At 37.9% G+C, this 23,238-nt stretch overlaps 1 protein-coding gene across 22 annotated transcripts in view; it reads right to left on the minus strand.

The window, feature by feature from the left end:
- MANBA (mannosidase beta) overlaps positions 1-23,238 on the minus strand; it is a 174,051-nt gene that overhangs the window by 104,250 nt on the left and 46,563 nt on the right. For all 22 annotated transcript variants that reach the window (XR_009503231.1, XR_009503238.1, XR_009503235.1 and 19 more), the window contains exons 8-11: positions 16,704-16,855; positions 7,477-7,594; positions 5,766-5,852; positions 2,477-2,644 (exon numbers count right to left, since the gene is read on the minus strand). Coding sequence is in view for 1 of the 22 variants with exons in the window: in XM_059922492.1 (XP_059778475.1) it covers positions 2,477-2,644; positions 5,766-5,852; positions 7,477-7,594; positions 16,704-16,855 (525 nt within the window). In the remaining 21 variants the exon portion in view is untranslated. The remainder of the gene's footprint in view (positions 1-2,476; positions 2,645-5,765; positions 5,853-7,476; positions 7,595-16,703; positions 16,856-23,238) is intronic.

Here is a 23,238-nt window from a genome sequence, read left to right on the forward strand (position 1 = left end):
TCATATGTTGCAGCATTATAATAGACTACTCTGCATTAAAATGATATTGCTGAAGCCCACGCTAAAAAAAGGACAGAAGAATATACAATATCAATATTCATACTGATCCATTTTTAAGACAGATTCTTAAATTCGACTTCATTGAAAAGCATGACAGGCATACAATTGTTACTACAAATTGAAGGTTTCTGGTAACCCTGCATCAAGCAAGTCTATCAGTGCCATTTCCAACAGCATTTGCTCATTCTGTGTCTGTGTCACATTTTGGTAATTTATGCAATAATTCAAATTTTTAACTATTATACTTGTTATGGTGATCTGTAATCAGTGATCTTTGATATTATTATTGTAATTGTTTTGTGGCGCCACAAACCCATCCATATAAGATGGCAAACTTAATCCATACGTGTTGTGTGTGTTCTGACTGCTCCACTAACCAAGCATTCCCCCATCTCCCTCCCTCCAGACCTCCCCGTTCCCTGAGACACACAGTATTGAAAGTAGGCCAATTTCGTGTTCAAGTGAAAGGAAGAGTACGCGTCTCTCATTTAAATCAAAAGCTAGAAATGATTAAGCTTAGCGAGGAAGGCATGTCAAAACCCAAGATGGGCCAAAAGCTAGGCCTCTTTCACCAGGCAGTTGGCCAAGTTGTGAATGCAAAGGAAAAATTCTTGAAGAAAATAGAAAGTGCTACTCCAGTGAACACATGAATGGTAAGAAAGCAAAACAGCCTTATTGCTGATATGGAGAAGTTCTGGATAGAAGATCAAAACAGCCACAGACTCTCTTAAGCCAAAGCCTATTCCAGAGCAGGGCCCTAACTCTCTTCAATTCTAGGAAGGCTGAGAGAGGTGAGGAAGCTGCAGAAGAAATGTTTGAAGCTAGCAGAGCTTGGTTCATGAGATTTAAGGAAAGAAGCCACCTCCATAACATCAAAGAGCAAAGTGAAGCAGCAAGTGCTGATGTATAATAGAAGTTGCAGCAAGTTATCTAGAAGGTCTAGCTAAGATAATTTAAAAAGGTGGCTACACTAAACAACAGACTTTCAACGTATGAAACAGCCTTCTGTTGGAAGAAGACACCATCTAGGGCTTACACAGCTAAGGAGAAATGAATGCCTGGCTTCAAAGTTTCACAGGACAAGCTGACTCTCTTGTTAAGGGCTGTTGTACTTGGCTTTAAGTTGCTCATTTACCAGTATGCTGATTTACCATTCTGAAAATCTGAGGACCCTGAAGGGGTCAATCTACTCTGCCTATCTCTATCAGTGGCACAACAAAGCCTAGGTGACAGCACATCTGTTTACAACATGGTTTGCTGAATATTTTAAAACCACTGTTGAGACCTATTGCTCAGAAAAAAAAGATTTCTTTCAAAATATGACTGCTCACTGACAACGCACCTGGTCAACCCAAGAGCTCTGATGGAGATGTACAACAAGATTAATGACGTTTTCATGCCTCCTAACACAACATCCATTCTGAAGCCGTGGATCAAGGAGTAATTTTTACTTTCAAGTGTTATTATTTAAGAAATACACTTTGTAAGGCTATTGCTAGAAATTCCTCTACTGGATCTGGGTAAATTCAACTGAAAACCTTTTGGAAAGGATTCACCATTCTAGATGCCATGAGGAACATTCATGATTCATGGGAAGAGGTCAAAATATCAACATTCACGGGAGTTTGGAAGTTGATTCCAGCCCTCATGGATGACTTGAGGGGTTCAAGACTCCAGTGGAGGAAGAAACAGCAGGTGTGGTGGAAATAGCAAGAGAACCAGAATTAGAAGTGGAGCCTGAAGATGTGACAGAATTGCTTCAATCTCATGATAAAACCTGAACAGATAAGGAGTTGCTTCCTACGGATGAGCAAACAAAGGGGTTTCTTGAGATGGAACCTACTCCTGGTGAAGATGCCGTAGAGACTGCTGAAATGGTAACAAAGAATTTAGGACATCACATAAATTTAGTTGATGAAGCAATGGCAGAGTTTCAGATAACGGACTCCAGTTTTGAAAGAAGTTTTACTGTGGGTAAAATGCTATCAAACAGCCTTGCATGCTACAGGAAAACAGCTCCTAAAAGGAAGAGTCGATCGATGTGGCAAACTTGGCTGCTGTCTCATTTTGAGAAATTCCCACGGCCACCCCAGCCCTCAGTGGTCGCCACCCTGATCAGTCGGCAGCATCAACGTCGAGGCACAGCCCTCCAGCAGCAAAGAAATCAGGACTCGCTGAAGGCTCAGATAATGATTAGCAATTTTTACCAATGAAGTATTTTTTAAATTAAGGTATGTACGTTGTTTTTTAAGACATAATGCTATTGTACACTTAATAGACTACAGTATAGTGTAAACATAACTTTTCTATGCACTGGGAAACGAAAAATTCACGTGACTAGCTTTATCGCAATATTCTCTCTATTGTGGTATCTGGAACCGAACCTGCAACATCTCCGAGGTATGTCTGAACTTACTTCGAAGACGATCCTTCGGATGTTTTTCACATACAGTGTCACGTAATCATCGATGTAGGTAGACAGGTGGCTGGACTGTATATCATACCAATTCAACACCAGCGCTGCTTCATTTTCATTATTTCCACTCCATGTGATGATGGAGGGATGAGATTTCAGTCTCCTGACCTAAAATTGAAGAAAACATAAAATAATTTTCAAATGCTCAACATAAGAAAGCTCAGAGCTGTAATTACTCATAAAATTATAGCCATTGTCTTTCTACACATGTATTTTTACGTGCCAGAAACTCATCAGAAAATGAGCAGTAATGTTACATGTGGGAAGACATTTTAAGAAATCGCTGAGATTCTTTTTATTTAGATTTTATAAACATTGAGAAAATAGGGCTCCTCTTCTCGCCATGTAACTAAAGAAAATACAATCCCTTTCATTAAAAGAGAAAAATCAACCTCATCATTATCTGACTTGCCACAAAAAGGTTCTAAGAAATACAAAAGGCAGGAGACGTTACATTACAGGGGTTAGCTTCTCAAGAGCAAGTTGGAGTTTTCTGTGAAGAAACAAATGAGGCAGAACAAACACTACTGCTGAGAGAGGGACTGAAGTTCCCACACAGTTTCCACCAAGATCAGAAAACCACGAGGACAGTTAGAGAGGGTTTTACAAAGCAAGTGAGTACCAGAGACACTCTGAAAGTTAAAGACAAATATATGGAATATTCTAAAGGAGAAAAGATTAGGACATCAAGAGGCTGTCCCCTGAAATAACTATCAATGTCCTGTCTTAAGAAATCAACTGGACTTCCCTGGTGGCGCAGTGGTTAAGAATCTGCCTGCCAATGCAGGGGACACGAGTTCAAGCCCTGGTCCGGGAAGATCCCACATGCCGTGGAGCAACTAGGCCCGTGAGCCACAACTATTGAGCCTGCGCTCTAGAGCCCGCGAGCCACAACTACAAGTAGTAAGTCACTGAATATATCTAAACATAGAAGAAAAAATTAGGGAATCTGAAAATCCTGCCTGCCTTAAGAGTTGAGGTCTGCGTGAACCGGGCTCACTGCCAGCCCTACATAAAGGTGAAAGGATCCAGTTCTTCCGACACACTGGAAGATGTAGCCCAGCAGAAGAAGGCAATTAAACCTCTTTGCCAACAACAGAGTGAGTCAATGGTCAAGAGAAATTCTTTTCCAACATGTTTTAGCAATATAACCTCATTGGTATTTATAGCTTCTCTTGCACTGTAATGGATGATTACGTGATGGATCCCAGCTGATGTTCTCTCTGCGGTCTCCATTCAATATGCTAAGTAACCCATACATGAAATAGAGATGCAGTAAGGATATCTTAAAGAGATATATCTCATTTAAAAAATTAAAGTCTTGTGTTTTTTTCTTAACCAGTCTTATAAACAGTATTTCCTTATTTGCCTCTGTATATGCCCACATAAGTGAGGGCTGTGACCAACTGTGACAGGCATGTTTATGGTACTGATGAAAACACAGAAGAGACAAAAAGCTTCAGTGACTGTGTGCTACACACACCCTTCAAACTGACCTAGAATTTTCTGGTGAGCTTTACTTTAAAATTTTAATAAACTCTGCATTTAAAAGTTCTCCTCTTTAAAATATATAAAAGAGTTGAAAACACACAGATATCATATTTTACTTGTGTGAAAGAAAATTAAAAATAAAACTGAAATGTTTACAACCTACATAACTATAATTAATATTTTAAAAGTTATTCATTCGTCCATCCATCTATACATCTGATGAATAATACAGCCAGATCATGGGGATATACAGGGAGGAACATGCCCTAGGCCTCAGGGATATTATAATTTTGATGCAGTGACAAAACATTGAACAAGTAATTTCAAGTGTAATGTATGTCACAAAGGGAAAATGACCTAATCTAGACTTGCAGACATAGAAAGCTTTTTCCCAGAGAGTCATGCCCAAGGTAAGACGGGCCAGAAAAAAATGAGCGAGGTGGTCCACAGGAGAGGGTAATAGAGAAGGCATTCCAGGGCAGAGAGTGTACAGGGAAAATGGTGCTTGATGAGGCTGGAGAGGCAGGCTGAGACAGGATAGTGCATGGTGAGGATCTTTAATTTTATCTGGAGGGCTCTGAGCAAGGGATGATTCAATGTTCACTTTCCAAACTTACGAAAACTACAGAAAACAAATTATGACATGTTGAATTATTATAAGGCAATCACAGTTATAACACAATCCAGACTACGAAAGAAAACTTTACCAACCACCCCAGAAGCCCTCATGTACCCCTTCCTAATCGTAGCCCCTCCTTCCTTCCAAAAGTAACCACTATCTTGAATGTTATAATAATCTTTTTTTTCATTTCCTTTGGGTTTTCACACAAAAATACATTCACAGACACTCTAATGACGAACTCGTGGATTTTAACATACTTGATGGATTTCGATCCACTGACATTCTTATCCTTATTGAATTTCAAGTTGTCCCACTTTTGGTTGGTCAGAGTCTCATCAAAGTTCTTTTAACATATCTTTGATAGCTTCCTTGTTATTGGTATGCCAAAATATTTCAGGATCATCTAGTATATTTCCTGTCCCAGACTTGGTATCACCCATTTTTCTCTAAGAACCCTTCTCTTAGTGGGAAAGATTATTTCAATATAAGAATGCTCAGTATGACTAGGTTGTTGACTGTTTCTAGGTCTTTTCAGTGGACAGAGCTAGGATATAATCACTTCTTCGCATTCATAGATCTATAAATATAAAAGTGTTTATATGTGGAATGTAAAAGAAATCAAGGAGTCAAGAATCACTTAAAATTTTTGACCTGAGAAATTCAAAGACTGGCATCGCCATTTATTGAGGTGGGGAAAACTGCAAGAAAAGCAAGTCTGGGGAAGGTAATATAAGTTTGGTTTGGACATGTTACATTTGAGATTCCTATTAGACCTCCAAGTAGAGGCACCAAGTAGGCAGCCGGATAATAAGAACCAGGAGTTCAGCAGGTAAGTCAGGGCCAGGAATAAATCTGACAGTCATCAGCCAATAGGTAGAATTAAAGTCATGAGACTGGGTGGAATCGCCTAGGTAGTCAATTACCTGACTGATTTTTTTCATGGGATTTAGTAAAGAGAACAACAAAAAGAAATAAGGAGAAGAAATTAAACACAACACTGTAAATCAACTATATTTCAATAAAATTTTTTTAAAAAAGAAGAGACAAGGAGAGGTTTAACAAAAGGCAGAACTAAAACTTAAGCCTTTACTTCTACTTGAAATGGTAATAACATACCTGGTAAGCAACTTCTGCTCTCACTGAATCCATGAAATCCTGATCAGTTGGGTAAAGCGCACAGGCAAACATAAAATCCTGCCATACCTATCAAATCAAATAAAAGGCAATATAGCACTTCCACGGATTTTACTGCACAGAAAGAAATTCTTCAGTCTCAACTTTGGGCATTATCTTTCATGCAAATGAAAAATCAACTTAGCCCGATGAGTGTGATCATTTGAGCATCACAAAGCATGAGGCACTGGGAAAGGCACTCACAGACTCTCTGGAACTGTAGGGAAACCTGAGAAGAGAAAATGTTAGGTAGGCAGAAAAGAAAAAGAAGAAAGGGGAATTCAAATAATGAAACAGTGCTTGTGCTGAGGGGAATATGAAATTCAGTAAGAAGCTTTCTCCCAACCCCTCCTCACTCCTGATTCACTCTGATTTTCACCAGGAATTTGGTACTGAGTGATGGCCCAGACTGTTAAGAAACATATTTTGTTTATAAAGGAATTAACTTCATGGTCAAAAGGATTACTACATGCACAGTTTAGCAATGAAACCACTTAAGTGCATTGCAAGGGAGGCCATTATGATGCAGTAGTTTAGAGCACAGAGCCTAAATCTGTTGGCCTGACTCAGAACTTCAGTTCCACCATATACCCACTGTGTGAGTTTGGGCTAGTTAACCTCTCCACATGTCAGTTTCCCTACCTGTAAAATGGGGATAGAGAACAACAGTAACTACCTCATAGGGTGGGCATGAAGCTAAAATAAAATAATAGCTGCAGAGCACTGAGGACAATGCCTGGAATATTACAGAACATTGTCACATCATCATGACCATCAGCACTGTCAATATTATTAAAATTACTACTCTGCTATGAAGTGCTTTATATTTTAGAACTGTAATACTAGAACTAAAAGACTATATTTCCTTTGCTTAACCCTCACCAATGCAAATTATGTTCAGAGTACTTAATGACCATATTAAGCACAGCCTTTAAAATTTAATTTTATCATTTTTCTTCTCTCTAGGTCTTGTTAGATCTCCTTAAAGTTAAAACTTTTTAACATTTTATTTTCTTTTTTATGCTTACCCTCCTATCACAAAGATAATTACAAAGAAAATATAGATATATGCTTAGATATAACCAATATGCAGAATGTCTATCATTTAAAATAATTATGATATCACTATCAACTATGGCTCAGGGTTTGCAAGATGCCATTTATTCCTTTGCAGAAAAGTGGAACATCATTCCTGGCTCTGAGAAAAGAAGGAATGGGCTATGATATCACTTATATGTGGAATCTAAAATATGACACAAATGCATTTATTTATGAGACAGAAACACAGACATAGAAAACAAATTTATGATTATCAAAGGGGAAGGAGCTGGGGAAGGATAAATTAGGAGTTTGGGATTAGCAGATACAAACTACTATATATAAAATAGATAAACAACAAGGTCCTACTGTATAGCACAGGGAACTATATTCAATATCCTGTAATAAACCATAATGGAAAAGAATATGCATATATAGGTATAACTGAATCACTTCGCTGTACATCTGAAACTAGCATAACACTGTAAATTAACTTCAACGAAACACTTCAACAAAAAAAAAAGACAAAGGAATAGGCAATATCATCCACTCAGAACACTGGAGGTCAACAGTAACAGATCAACAAAGAAAAGGATGAGAGCTGTCAACTACTCACCATTATTCCTAGTTCATCACAGAGTTCATAGAATGCATCCTGCTCATAAATTCCTCCTCCCCAGACCCGGAGAACATTCATGTTAGCGTCCACAACAGACTGCAAAAGGAGGCGTAATCTACAGAAGAAGTTTTAAAAACAAATGCCAATTTGAAACCTTGGGGATGTTTAAAAAAAAAAAAAAGATAAAAAAAACACATTGTGGTTGATAAACACATTTCAAATAGCTGTTAGAAGGACACATTTTAAAATTATGATGGTTTGGATACAATGCTAAGTGAAGAAAGTGAGACAAAATTCTATATACACATTAACTGTAACCACATTAAATAAACAAACCTATAGAAAAATTACGGGTGAAATCTTTTCTCTGCCTTCTAAATTTCAGTCATGTTATTACACTATTTTTAAAACTAACTTTTTGTTTTCTTTTTGTTTTTTGCATATTTTTTAAAATATCTTTACTGGAATATAATTGCTTCACAATGTTGTGTTAGTTTCTGTTGTACAACAAAGTGAACCAGCTATAAGTATACATATATCCCCGTATCCCCTCCCTCTTAAGCCTCCCTCCCATCCTCCCTATCCCACCCCTCTAGGTCATCACAAAGCACTGAGCTGATTTCCCGGTGCTATGCAGCTGCTTCCCACTAGCTATTTTACATTTGGTAGTGTATATATGTCAATGCTACTCTCCCACTTCGTCCCAGCTTCCCCTTCGCCCCCTGTGTCCTCAAGTCAGTTCTCTACGTCTGCATCTTTATTCCTGCCCTGCCACTAGGTTCATCAGTACCGTTTCTTTAGATTCCATATATGTGCATTAGCATACAGTATTTGTTTTTCTCTTTCTGACTTACTTCACTGTATGACAGACTCTAGGTCCATCCACCTCGTTACAAATAAATTTCGTTCCATTTTATGGCTGAGTAATATTCCATTGTATATATGTGCCACATCTTCTTTATCCATTCATCTGTCGATGGACACTTAGGTTGCTTCCATGTCCTGGCTATTGTAAATAGAGCTGCAATGAATATTGTGGTACATGACTCTTTTTGAATTATGGTTTTCTCAGGGTATGTGCTCAGTAGTGGGATTGCTGGGCCATATGGTAGTTCTATTTTTAGTTTTTTAAGGAACCTCCATACTGTTTTCCATAGTGGCTGTAACAATTTACATTCCCACCAACAATGCAAGAGGGTTCCCTTTTCTCCACACCATCTCCAGCATTTATTGTTTCTAGATATTTTGATGATGGCCATTCTGATTGGTGTGAGGTGATACCTCATTGTAGTTTTGATTTGCATTTCTCTAATGATCAGTGATGTTCAGCATCCTTCCATGTGTTTGTTGGCAATCTGTATGTCTTCTTTGGAGAAATGTCTATTTAGGTCTTCTACCCATTTTTGGATTGGGTTGTTTGCTGTTTTGATGTTGAGCTGCTTGTAAATTTTGGAGATTAATCTTTGTCAGTTGCTTCATTTGAAAATATTTTCTCCCATTCTGAGGGTTGTCTTTTCGTGTTGTTTATGGTTTCCTTCGTTGTGCAGAAGCTTTTAAGTTTCATTAGGTCCCATTTGTTTATTTTTGTTTTTATTTCCATTTCTCTAGGAGGTGGGTCAAAAAGGATCTTGCTGTGATTTATGTCATAGAGTGTTCTGCCTATGTTTTTCTCTAAGGGTTTTACAGTGTTTGACCTTACGTTTAGGTCTTTAATCCATTTTCAGTTTATTTTTGTGTATGGTGTTAGGGAGTGTTCTAATTTCATTTTTTACATGTCCAGTTTTCCCAGCACCACTTATTGAAGAGACTGTCTTTTCTCCATTGTATATTCTTGCCTCCTTTGTCAAAGATAAGGTGACCATATGTGCCTGGGTTTATCTCTGGGCTTTCTATCCATTTCCATTGATCTATATTTCTGTTTTTGTGCCAGTACCATACTGTCTTGATTACTGTAGCTTTGTAGTATAGTCTGAAGTCAGGGAGCCCGATTCCTCCAGCTCCGTTTTTCTTTCTCAAGATTGCTTTGGCTATTCGGGGTCTTTTGCATTTCCATACAAATTGTAAAATTTTTTGTCCTAGTTCTGTGAAAAATACCATCGGTAATTTGATAGGGATTGCACTGAATATAACTACCATATGACCCAGCAATCCCACTACTGGGCATATATCCTGAGAAAACCATAATTCAAAAAGATACATGTACCACAATGTTCATTGCAGCACTATTTACAATTGCCAGGACATGGAAGCAACCTAAATGCCCATCAACAGATGAATGGATAAAGAAGATGTGGCACATATGTACAATGGAATGTTATTTTCTGCACCTATTGAGATGATCATATGGTTTTTATCCTTCAGTTTGTTAATATGGTGTATCACATTGACTGATTTGCATATGTCGAAGAATCCTTGCATTCCTGGGATAAACCCCACTTGATCATGGTGTATGATCCTTTTAATGTGTTGTTGGATTCTGTTTGCTAGTATTTTGTTGAGGATTTTTGCATCTATGTTCATCAGTGATATTGGCCTGTAGTTTTCTTTCATTGTGACATCTTTCTCTGGTTTTGGTATCAGGGGGATGGTGGCCTCATAGAATGAGTTTGGGAGTGTTCTTCCCTCTGCTATATTTTGGAAGAGTTTGAGGATAGGTGTTAGCTCTTCTCTAAATGTTTGACAGAATTTGCCTGTGAAGCCATCTAGCCCTGGGCTTTTGTTTGTTGGAAGATTGTTAATCACAGTTTCAATTTCATTACTTGTGATTGGTCTGTTCATGTTTTCTATTTCTTCCTGTTTCAGTCTTGGAAGGTTGTCCTTTTCTAAGAATTTGTCCATTTAATCCAGGTTGTCCATTTTATTGGCATAGAGTTGCTTGTAGTAGTCTTTTATGACACTTTGTATTTCTGCAGTGTCAGTTGTTACTTCTCCTTTTTCATTTCTAAGTCTGTTGATTTGAGCCCTCTCCCTTTTTTTCCTGATGAGTCTGGCTAATGGTTTATCAATTTTGTTTATCTTCTCAAAGAACCCGCTTTTAGTTTTACTGATCTTTGCTATTGTTTCCTTCATTTCTTTTTCCTTTATTTCTGATCTGATCTTTATGATTTCTTTCCTTCTGCTAACTTTGGGGTTTTTTTGTTCTTCTCTAATTGCTTTAGGTGTAAGGTTAGGTTGCTTATTTGAGATTTTTCTTATTTCTTGAGGTAGGATTGTATTGCTATAAACTTCCTTCTTAGAACTGCTTTTGCTGCATCCCATAGGTTTTGGGTCATCGTGTTTTCATTATCATTTGTTTCTAGGTACTTTTGATTTCCTCTTTGATTTCTTTAGTGATCTCTTGGTTATTTAGTAGCATATTGTTTAGCCTCCATGCGTTTGTATATTTTATAGTTCTTCTCCTGTCGTTGATATCTAGTCTCATAATGTTGTGGTCAGAAAAGATGCTTGATATGATTTCAATTTTCTTAAATTTACCGAGGCTTGATTTGTGACCCAAAATGTGATCTATCCTGCAGAATGTTCCGTGTGCACTTGAGAAGAAAGTGTATTCTGTTGTTTTTGGATGGAATGTCCTATAAATAGCAATTAAGTCCATCTGGTCTAATGTCTTATTTAAAGCTTGTGTTTCCTTGTTTATTTTCATTTTGGATGATCTGTCCATTGGTGTAAGTGGGTGTTAAAGTCACCCTACTATTACTGTGTTATTGTTGATTTCCCCTTTTATGGCTGTTAGCATTTGCCTTATGTATTGAGGTACTCCTATGTTGGATGCATAGATATTTACATTTGTTATATCTTCTTCTTGGATTGATCCCTTGATCATATAGTGTCCTTCCTTGTCTCTTATAATAGTCTTTATTTTAAAGTCTATTTTGTCTGGTATGAGTATTGCTACTCCAGCTTTCTTTTAATTTCCATTTGCATGTAATGTCTTTTTCCATCCCCTCACTTTCAGTCTGTATGTGTCCCTAGGTCTGAAGTGGGTCCCTAGTAGACAGCATATATACGGATCTTGTTTTCGTATCCATTCAGCCAGTCTGTGTCTTTTCGTTGGGGCATTTAATCCATTTACATTTAAGGTAATTATTGATATGTATATTCCTATTACCATTTTCTTAATTGCTTTGGGTTTGTTTTTGTAGGTCTTCTCCTTCTCTTGTGTTTCCTGCCTAGAGAAGTTCCTTTAGCATTTGTTGTAAAGCTGGATGGTGGTGCTGAATTCTCTTCACTTTTGCTTGTCTGTAAAGCTTTTGATTTCTCCATCGAATCTGAATGAGATCCTTGCTGGGTAGAGTAATCTTGGTTGTAGGTTTTTCCCTTTCATCACTTTAAATATATCTTGCCACTCCCTTCTGGCCTGTAGAGTTTCTGCTGAAAGATCAGCTGTTAACCTTATGGGGATTCCCTTGTATATTATTTGTTGCTTTTCCCTTGCTGATTTTAATATTTTTTCTTTGTGTTTAATTGTTGTTAGTTTGATTCATATGTGTCTCAGCGTGTTTCTCCTTGGGTTTATCCTGTATGGGACTCTCTGCATTTCCTGGACTTGACTATTTCCTTTCCCATGTTGAGGAAGTTTTTAACTATAATTTCTTCAAATATTTTCTCGGACCCTTTCTTTTTTCTTCTTCCTGGACCCCTATAATGCGAATGTTGGTGCGTTTAATGTTGTCCCAGAGGTCTCTGAGACTGTCCTCCATTCTTTTCATTCTTTTTTCTTTATTCTGCTCTGTGGCAGTTATTTCCACCATTCTATCTTCCAGCTCACTTATCCATTCTTTTGCCTCAGTTATTCTGCTATTGATTCCTTCTAGAGTATTTTTAATTTCAGTTATTGTGTTGTTCATTACTGTTTGTTTGCTCTTTAGGTCCTTGTTAAATGTTCCTTGTATTTTGTCTATTATATTTCCAAGATTTTGAATCATCTTTACTATCATTACTCTGAATTCTTTTTCAGGTAGTTTGCCTATTTCCTCTTCATTTATTTGGTCTTGTGGGTTTTTATCTTGCTCCTTTGCCTGTAAGATATTTCTCTGTCTTCTCATTTTGTCTAATTTACAGTATTTGAGGTCTCCTTTCCCTAGGCTGCAGGGTCGTAGTTCCTCTTGCTTCTGTTCTCTGCCCCCAGTGGTGGGGTTGGTCCAATGTCTTGTGTAGGCCTCCTGATGGGAGGGACTGGTGCCTGCGTTCTGGTGGGTGGAGCTGAGTCTTTTCCCTCTGATGAGCAGGGCTGTGTCAGGTGGTAGGTTTTGGGGTGTCTGTGAGGTTAATATGACTTTAGGTAGTCTGTGTGCTGATGGGTGGGTTTGTGTTCCTGTCTTGTTTGTTGTTTGGTGTGAGATGTCCAGCACTGGGACCTGCTGGCAGTTGGGTGAAGCCGGGTCTTGGATTCAGATAGAGGCCTCTGTGAGAGCTCTCTAAGATTAATCTTCCCTGGGGCTGGGAATTCTCTACTGGTCCAGCATCCTGGACTCAGTGCTCCCACTCCAGAGCCTCAGGCCCGACTTCTGGTCGAGGGACCAACATCCCACAAGTTGCTTGTCTCGGCAATAAAGGGGTTTTAAAAAAAGAAAAAAATGTCTAACAAAACCCCCAGACAAATGGTAAAAAGTAAACTCAAACAAACAGAAACAAGGAAACATGCACACACACAAAAGAAACAAAAACAGAACCAAGTAAAGCAAATAGCAAGAGAACAACCAGACAAACAAAAGAACCCAAGAACAAAATCAAGCAGTTAAGAAGAAAGCCGACAAAAACCCAAAACCAAAAAACAAAACCAAAGCAGAGTGCCAACCGAAGAATGAAGCAAGGAAACAAAACAAACTGAAAAAAATGATATTTTAAAAAAGAAAAAAAAGAGAAAGAGAAAGGGGAAAGAAGACAGAACAGAAAAGCAACATAGAAACAGAAATCTAAAAAAGTAATAATAAAATAGAAAATATATTAAAGAAAAAGACAAATAAACCCCAGAGAAATGTTTAAAGCAAAACCAAACAAACAAAAACAGAAACAAGGAAATATACACACACGTAAAAGAAACAAAAACAGAGACAAATAAAACAAAAAGCAAGAGAACAACCAGACAAACAGAACTCAAAAATGAAATCAAACAATTAGGATTAATACTAACAAAAACACATAACCTAAAAACAAAACCAAAGCAGTGTGCCCACTGAAGAATAAAGCAAGGAAACAGAAGAAACTGATAAAAATTATTTTAAAAATAATAATAATAAAATAAAAAGGGAAAAAACACAGAACAGAAAAGCAAAATAGAAATGGAAATATAAAAAAAAAATAAAGAAAAAGAGGAAGAAAAAAATAAGGGAAAAGAACACAGAACAACAGAAAAGCAAAGTAAAAATGGAAATATATAAAAATATAAATATATATTATAAAACACAGAGATCCCAAAAGACTAAATAAAAAAAAAAAACTAAAACAAGAACAAACACAAAAAGAAAGAAAAAGAAACCAAAGGAAAATAATAGAAGCCAGAACCAACAACAGAATGAATCAAAACATAATAAAATTAATAGTAATAATTATGTTTCCCTGGGGTCTCCGCTGTGAGGGTCCTTGCACACGCCGTGAGCCACAGCCCTCCTCCGCCTCCCCAGGAGCCCCTCCTCTGCCTCTGGGATGGTCTCTGGACCTGCTGTGGGCCCTGTGGGGACCCCTCCGACTCTAATGTGGCCCAGTTCCCACGTGTGCTGCCCCCAAAGTCCACAGCGGCCAGAGCTGGACCGTTTTCATTTGTGGGAACACTCATTGTCTACTCAGATGTTCCATAGACGCAGGGTCTTCCTAGCTGATTGTGGGGATTTAATCTGCAGCTTGTGCTGCCAGTGGAAGGATTTTCCATCCTCTTCCTTAGTCACCCCGTCCCTGGGGTTCAGCTTTGGTTTTATCCCCACCTCTGCATGTGGTCTGCCCACAGGAGTCTGGTCCTGAGGCTGCCTTGGAGCTCTTGGGCCCTGTGAGGACCGGGTGCAGAGGTGGTATGACTGCTTGGATCACGGGAGCCCCAGTGGCACCAAATGCACAGGGAGGCCGGGGGCCATGGGTGCAAGAGATATGGCCCTAGTGAGGGCCTTTTCCAGCGCCCAGCGTAAGGCACGTGAGGGCCAGCCCTGGCTGGGGTTTTTCTGGCACCCGGCAGCAGGCATGTGAGGGCCAGCCCTGAGAGGGTGGTGGTGGTTTTTTTTAATTGCCCCACAGCCGGCATGTGAGGGCCAGCTCTGAGGGAGCTTTTTTATGTCTCAGCAGCCAGCGCACAAGACCCAGCCCTGAGCAGGCTTCTTTTATTGTCGTTGGCAGGCGGCAACATGTGGGGAGAGAGAGGTTACAATAGTGGCTCCCCCCCCAGCGTGGGACTCAGCAGTAGCGCCCTGCTTCCAAGGCAGTCCAGACTTCCTCCACAGGCATTCCCTGCTGCGATTTCTTCCCTCCCATCCCCTCAGTCCATCTCCCCAAAACCAACAGCAGTTCTCACTCTGGGCCTCTTTTCCAATCCCCACACACCAGCTCCCAGCCCCCTTGCACACCTGTGAACACACATCCCAGTCTCGGGCACATAGGGCAGAGGTACGGACCATCTGTGTAGTTCTCACTCTGTTCCGTCTGCCACAGATCAGCAGCTTCAAGCTCTTCCAACAGCCTCAAATGCTTCCATTCTGTCCCAGTGGATTTTCCCATCGGAGAGGAGGTATCCCCATTAGAGAGGGGGTTTCCCCGCATTTGGGAATCTCTCCTCTGCTTCAGCTCCCCTCTCCCCGGGGTGCAGGTCCCATCCCGCTTCCTCTCCTCCTCCTTCTCTCTTCCTTTTTTCCGTCCTACCCAGTTATGCAGGGATCTTTATAGTCCTTTCCATTGTCCAAGGTCTTCTGCTAGTTTTCAACTGGTGTTCAGTGAGAACTGTTGCATCTATAGATGTATTCCTGATGCATCCGTGGAGAGAGATGAACTCCACGCCTACCTAATCCTCCGCCATCTTGAATCCTCCTAAATTTTTGTCTTAAAGTTACTCCTGTAGAAAAATACTGTAAACCTTGGAAAGTATGTGCTTATTTTATATAACCATTTCAAACTATAAGATAAAAATCAAATTTTACATATTAGTATCTAGCTCTCTCTCATCCCTTTTTACAATTCCTCCAGTCCAGTACTCCTTTATCTAGTAAACTTCCTTTCTGCTTTTCCAATTTCTATTCACATAACCCTCAGGTAAGTATAGAAATTTGCAGCCACCTTGAGAGCAGGTACCCTCCATTTCCAGAACAGCATTCAGAAAGGAAGGAAAAAGGCCAATAACAGGATGACCACACACCCAGAGCACTGTGCTCCCAGCAAAGGCACCTACGGGCAGGTTTACTAATCGACCCAACTGTGCTGTACAGCCACTGCCAACCTGCCAGGAGTGGAAAGGAGCATTTGAAAAGGAAAAGAGTCAGCAAATTATCTGTGTTGTGTCTGAAGAATGATTTCATTTTCATATGAAATTTAAAACATTATACACATTTTGAAGTAAAAGGATATTACTACAACTTTTGGCAAAATTAGAGTTTACTTAACAACTACATCTACATTCTAAACATAATATACGTCAATGCATGTTTGTACATTTAAATAAGGTAAATGTGTTTATTTTCACTTCACAAAGCTTATTTTCACTATTACAAAGATAGTAGTTTATAAACCTAGTCAGGAAATACTTTCTTGTTAAGTTCTATTCTCAAAGCTTCAGAAAAACACTTTGAATTTTAAAATTTCTTTAGTTCTCTTTATTAAGGTAAAATTGAAAGAATGTGCAAATACCTTAGCATGAAAAGGTAAATATGGGTTCCCATTTTTTTTAAGTGTGCAAAAAAAAAAAGGTATTCTTCAAAAAAAAAAGAAAAGAAAATAATCCAAATTTAATCATATTTTTTCCCCCAAAGGGGCTAACTATCCAAAATGTGCATAAGTCATTATCTTGTTCCTCTAGAAACAATTTATAAAAGTTGGATGATTTCAGCATTTTAGTTTAGCTGTAAGACTACCTATAGCTCATGAGAATTAAATAAATGATTTTAAAATCCTTTCCAAAGTTTCCATCATCCTAGAATTATATATTACCTCTTGGTTCCTTCCACTGGAACTAAAAAAAGTTAAAATGAGTAGCTCTTAAGCTCTGTGGGACTGATAATATGAAGAGGAACAAGAAATAAAAGATAACTCACAAGGCAGAGGTTACTCGATCCTGGAATGAATCTGCGGGGATCCAATTCGAGCCTTTCAGAAATATGGGAAGTCCATTAATTTTGAAGTAGAAACTCAGACCATGAGACCCTTTTATCGGCTCTTCTATAAGTTCCACTGTCCTAAAGTAAACCTATTATTAACAGAATTAAATAATGAATATGAAATTTAAAACATAAGCATACGACAAAACCAAACTGTGTTGTTTACTATAGCCTGAAAAAAATAAACAAGAGATTTTTTTTAAAGTAAACTTCTGAGCAGTTTACATGAACATAAATTAGTGTTAACTTTCTATCTGCTATGAAGCACTTAATGTGGAAGTGCACATTTTAGAAAAAATATATGTAAATAAATTATTGCCAGGTCCTGTTATTTCTCTTCGAAAAGGAAAACACAGAAACCATTAAAGAGTGAAATATACTGTAGTCTTCCCCATGATGTAGGCATTTGCAATTATGTCAAAAGAAATATATTTGAGATAACACTTCAAAATTAAAACAAAAACTGATAGTATTTCACAAAAGTGGGGAAAATATGTCACCAGTTAAACTGATGCATCTTTGAATCATTTCAGTGTTATTAAAATGTGCCAAAACATGCATCTTAGAATCAAAGAAATACAGTACAAGGTATTTCATAATCTAACAACTTTCCAATTTTAATAGCACATTATTATAAAGTCATTTTGTTTAATGGGCAATTTAATCCTAGCTAATTATCACACCAAACTCAATGTCTGAGACAGTGCTGGTATGGAGACTGGAGATGTAAGTGGTGCTCCAACTGGAAGAAAAGATGGAAGCACACAGTCCAGTGTTATCATTGCTACGTGAGAAGAAGCTGAGACCTTTGTCCCTGTGACAGTCCAGCCAGGTTTCCCTACAGTTAAGAAGTGAGCAGCAAGACCCTAGATAGAAAAGATTGACATCCTATCCAAATCTTCATTCTTTCCAGCCATAAACTGGATCAAATACTGAGGGACACAGTTCTATACCAACAAAGCCCTGTCTTGAAACCAAGATTATGCATTTCTTCTCTAGTTAAAAATAATTAATAAATCAACTTATTTCATGTAATAAAAGTGCCCACCATTCTTCCACTTTCTGACCCTTGCCCTAATTAATATGATATGACAAAAGATATCAGAGTTAACTTTATGAGAAGACAGGGAACAAGGCCTGGATGAGGAGGATCTTGACATGGAATTACCACACCTGCTTTAAGATGCAAAAATGTAAAAAAATAATGGTTACTTTGAGAGGTAACTTTTAAAACATCTTGACGGTAGATTCAAACATCTAGAACAGCAGTTCTTTAAGTGTGGCCAGGGGACCATATGAGATCCCTGGGAACCTTTCAAGGGGGTTCCTGAGTTCAAAACTATTTTTCACAGTAAAGCTAAAACAACATTTGCCTTTTTCAATCTTACTCTCTTTTGAGTGTACAGTGGAATTTTCCAGAAGCTACGTGATGTGTAATGACATGGTCATTCTGACAGCTAATGGAATGTGTGCTTGTGTATTCTGGTGTGTTCTACTTCTCTAGCAGAGGTTGAGGGTATGAAGAGGTACATTTCCAGAGATTAACTCAATTTGTTCTCAGTACTACTGTGCTCTTACTAGCTGCTGCTGGTTATTCCTGCTATAATCTCTGTAGCCTCATCACTGTTCGATAAATTCTTATTTTGAATCTCAAAGTTTTCCTTGCAACTTACACAGAAACACAAAAGGACTAGGTACATTTTGTTAACTTGTTTCATGTAATATTCTTAAGTTTTCAAATAAAAACAAATTTTAATTTTAATTGAGACTCATTTAAACAATATTTTATCTCATTCTAAAAGAAAACTTTCTTATAATATACTTTTTCCTAATTTTTGTCTTAAATTGTTGTCTTAAAATGGGATTAGAAGACTAACATTCTCACCTACAACCACACTGTCTACATTTAAAAGTGCTGAAAAAAATGAAACTGACATATCAGAGAGTCTTCTGACTCAAGGAAGGGAGGAATCTACTCCAAAGAAACTCGGTGAAATGATAAATAAGAAATGAGATTGTGATGAAAGCCATATTGCCCTCCACTTTGTAGATGTTAATAATTTATCTTATTGTATCTTATGCAATGGAACATTTTAAAAATACTATTTATGGTGCCAGTTACATTGTAGTATCATTTTGAGACCAATCATTCTAAGTATAAAGAAAAAGGAACTGAATATTTTAAACTTAGATGGATAAACTCTTCAAAAGGCTAACATTCTTTATTACATTGTAATATGTTGTTTTACATCCTATTATAATGTTTTTCAAACTAGAAATGACAAAGCACTAGAGTATCTCACAGGGCTGGTTTTCACACTGCATTTGTTGGAGAAGCACACATATTAGCTGAGAGAGTTTTACAGTGGGTAACACTGCTGGTGCCTTGGCAAAAATCAAGGCAGTGACTCCGAAGTGTGCTAGTAGTCATTGTATCCTTCACTTTCATGCATTACTTGGGGGGGGGGCGGGGGGGCAGTTTCACTTCAGGATGTCCTTGATAAAGCAATAAAAATTATTAATTCTATTAAACACCAACCTTGAGTACACATCATTGTACTAGACTGTGTGATGAAATAGGAACTATGAATAAAGCATCACGCACAATGGATGTCTTAAGGAAAAGTATCTAGGCCACAGTTTGAGTTGTAAGCTGAATTAGACATCTGGTTCATAAAACCTGGTTCTTTTAACTTGAAAGAACTGCCAGACAAACTATGGTTATTCAGACTTGGTGACTTGGTAGACATTTTCTTGAAAATGACTGAAGTGAGTCTTGTCAGTTCAAGGCAAGTAACAGTTAAAAATTAGGATTTAGGAAAACTTGTATGCACAACCATGAGCTTGAGAGCTTCCCGAAAGTCATCAGTGGTGATGTTAACAAATTTGAATGTGATTTATATACTAAAATGGTTTAACATTTGAAAACATTTAAAAATCTCCAGATGCCAACATTTTTCAAATAACCAATGCATTATATTACAATAACATATATGGATTAAAAAATGTATTATGGGAAGCAAGAAGAACTACAATCCTGCAGCCTGTGGAACAAAAACGACATTCACAGAAAGACAGACAAGATGAAAAGGCAGAGGACTATGTACCAGATGACAGAACAAGATAAAACCCCAGAAAAACAACTAAATGAAGTGGAGATAGGCAACCTTCCAGAAAAAGAATTCAGAATAATGATAGTGAAGATGATCCAGGACCTCGGAAAATGAATGGAGGCAAAGATCAAGAAGATGCAAGAAATGTTTAACAAAGACCTAGAAGAATGAAAGAACAAACAAACTGAGATGAACAATACAGTAACTGAAATGAAAACTACACTAGAAGGAATCAATAGCAGAATAACTGAGGCAGAAGAACGGATAAGTGACCTGGAAGACAGAATGGTGGAATTCACTGCTGTGGAACAGAATAAAGAAAAAAGAATGAAAAGAAATGAAGACAGCCTAAAAGACCTCTGGGACATTAAACGCAACAACATTCGCATTATAGGCGTCCCAGAAGGAGAAGAGAGAGAGTAAGGACCAGAGAAAATATTTGAAGAGATTATAGTCGAAAACTACCTAACATGGGAAAGGAAATAGTCACCCAAGTCCAGGAAGCTCAGCGAGTCCCATACAGGATAAACCCAAGGAGAAACATGCCAAGACACACAGTAATCAAATTGACAAAAATTAAAGACAAAGAAAAATTATTGAAAGCAGCAAGGGAAAAACGACAAATAACATACAAGGGAACTCCCATAAGGTTAACAGCTGATTTCTCAGCAGAAACTCTACAAGCCAGAAGGGAGTGGCACCATATATTTACAGTGATGAAAGGGAAGAACCTACAACCAAGATTACTCTACCCGGCAAGGATCTCATTCAGATTCGATGGAGAAATCAGAAGCTTTACAGACAATCAAAAGCTAAGAGAATTCAGCACCACCACACCACCAAACCAGCTCTACAACAAATGCTAAAGGAACTTCTCTAAGTGGGAAACACAAGAGAAGAAAAGGATCTACAAAAACAAACCCAAAACAAATAAGAAAACGGTCATAGGAACATACATATCGATAATTACCTTAAACGTGAATGGATTAAATGCTCCAACCAAAAGACAGAGGCTTGCTGAATGGATACAAAAACAAGACCCATATATATGCTGTCTACAAGAGCCCCACTTCAGACCTAGGGACACATACAGACTGACAGTGAGAGGATGGAAAAAGATATTCCATTTGCATGGATAGATCACATCTTGGGTCACAAATCAAGCCTCAGTAAACTTAAGAAAACTGAAATTATATCAAGCATCTTTTCTGACCACAATGCTATGAGATTAGAAATGAATTACAGGGAAAAAAATGTAAAAATCACAAACACATGGAGGCTAAACAATTCGTTACTAAATAGCCAAGAGATCACTGAAGAAATCAAAGAGGAAATCAAAAAATACCTAGAGACAAATGACAATGAAAACACGACGATCCAAAACCTATGGGATGCAGTAAAAGCAGTTCTAAGAGGGAAGTTTATAGCTATACAAGGCTACCTCAAGAAACAAGAAAAATCTCAAGTAAACAATCTAACCTTACACCTAAAGGAACTAGAGAAAGAAGAACAAACAAAACCCAAAGTTAGCAGAAGGAAAGAAATCATAAAGATCAGAGCAGAAATACATGAAATAGAAACAGAGAAAAGAATAGCAAAGATCAATAAAACTAAATGCTGGTTCTTTGAGAAGATAAACAAAATTGATAAACCATTAGCCAGACTCATTAAGAAAAAGAGGGAGAGGACTCAAATCAATAAAATTAGAAATGAAAAAGGAGAAGTTACAACAGACACCGCAGAAATACAAAGCATCCTAAGAGACTACTACAAGCAACTCTATACCAATAAAATGGACAACCTCGAAGAAATGGACATATTCTTAGAAATGCACAACCTTCCCAGACTGAACCAGGAAGAAATAGAAAATATGAACAGTCCAATCACACGCACTGTAATGGAAACTGTGATTAAAAATCGTCCAGCAAACAGAAGTCCAGGACCAGATGGCTTCACAGGGGAATTCTATCAAACATTTAGAGAATAGTTAACACCCATCCTTCTCAAACTCTTCCAAAAAATTGCAGAGGAAGGAACACTCCCAAACTGATTCTATGAGGCCACCATCACCCTGATACCAAAACCAGACAAAGATACTACAAAAAAAGAAAATTACAGACCAATATCACTGATGAATATAGATGCAAAAATTCTCAACAAAATACTAGCAAACAGAATCCAACAACACATTAAAAGGATCATACACCACGATCAAGTGGGATTTATCACAGGGATGCAAGGATTCTTCAACATACGCAAATCAATCAATGTGATACACCATATTAACAAATTGAAGTATAAAAACCATATGATCATCTCAATAGATGCAGAAAAAGCTTTTGACAGAATTCAACACCCATTTATGATAAAAACTCTCCAAAAACTGGGCATAGAGGGAACCTACCTCAACATAATAAAGGCCATATACGACAAACCCACAGCAAACATCATTCTCAATGGTGAAAAACTGAAAGCATTTCCTCTAAGATCAGGAACAAGACAAGGATGTCCACTCTCACCACTATTATTCAACAACGTTTTGGAAGTCCTAGCCATGGCAATCAGAGAAGAAAAAGAAATAAAAGGAATACAAATTGGAAAAGAAGTAAAACTGTCACTATTTGCAGATGACATGATACTATACATAGAGAATCCTAAAAATGCCACCAGAAAACTACTAGAGCTAATCAATGAATTTGGTAAAGTTGCAGGATACAAAATTAATGCACAGAAATCTCTTGCATTCCTATAACTAATGATGAAAAACCTGAAACAGAAATTATGGAATCACTCCCATTTACCACTGCAACAAAAAGAATAAAACACCTAGGAATAAACCTACCTAGGGAAACAAAAGACCTGTATGCAGAAAACTATAAGACACTGATGAAAGAAATTAAAGATGATACCAACAGATGGAGAGATATACCATGTTCTTGGATTGGAAGAATCAATATTGTGAAAATGACTATACTGCCCAAAGCAATCTACAGATTCAATGCAATCCCTATCAAATTACCAATGGCATTTTTTACAGAACTAGAACAAATCATCTTAAAATTTGTATGGAGACACAAAAGACCCCGAATAGCCAAAGCAGTCTTGAGGGAAAAAAACGGAGCTGGAGGAATCAGACTCCCTGACTATACTGACTATACTACAAAGCTACAGTAATCAAGACAATATGGTAGTGGCACAAAAACAGAAACGTAGGTCAATGGAACAAGATAGAAAGCCCAGAGATAAACCCACGTACCTATGGCCAACTAATCTATGACAAAGGAGGGAAAGATATACAACGGAGAAAAGACAGTCTCTTCAATAAGTGGTGCTGGGAAAACTGGACAGCTACATGTAAA

Source organism: Balaenoptera ricei, chromosome 5 (assembly GCF_028023285.1).
Source record: "Balaenoptera ricei isolate mBalRic1 chromosome 5, mBalRic1.hap2, whole genome shotgun sequence".
NCBI classification, from domain to species: Eukaryota; Metazoa; Chordata; class Mammalia; order Artiodactyla; family Balaenopteridae; genus Balaenoptera; species Balaenoptera ricei.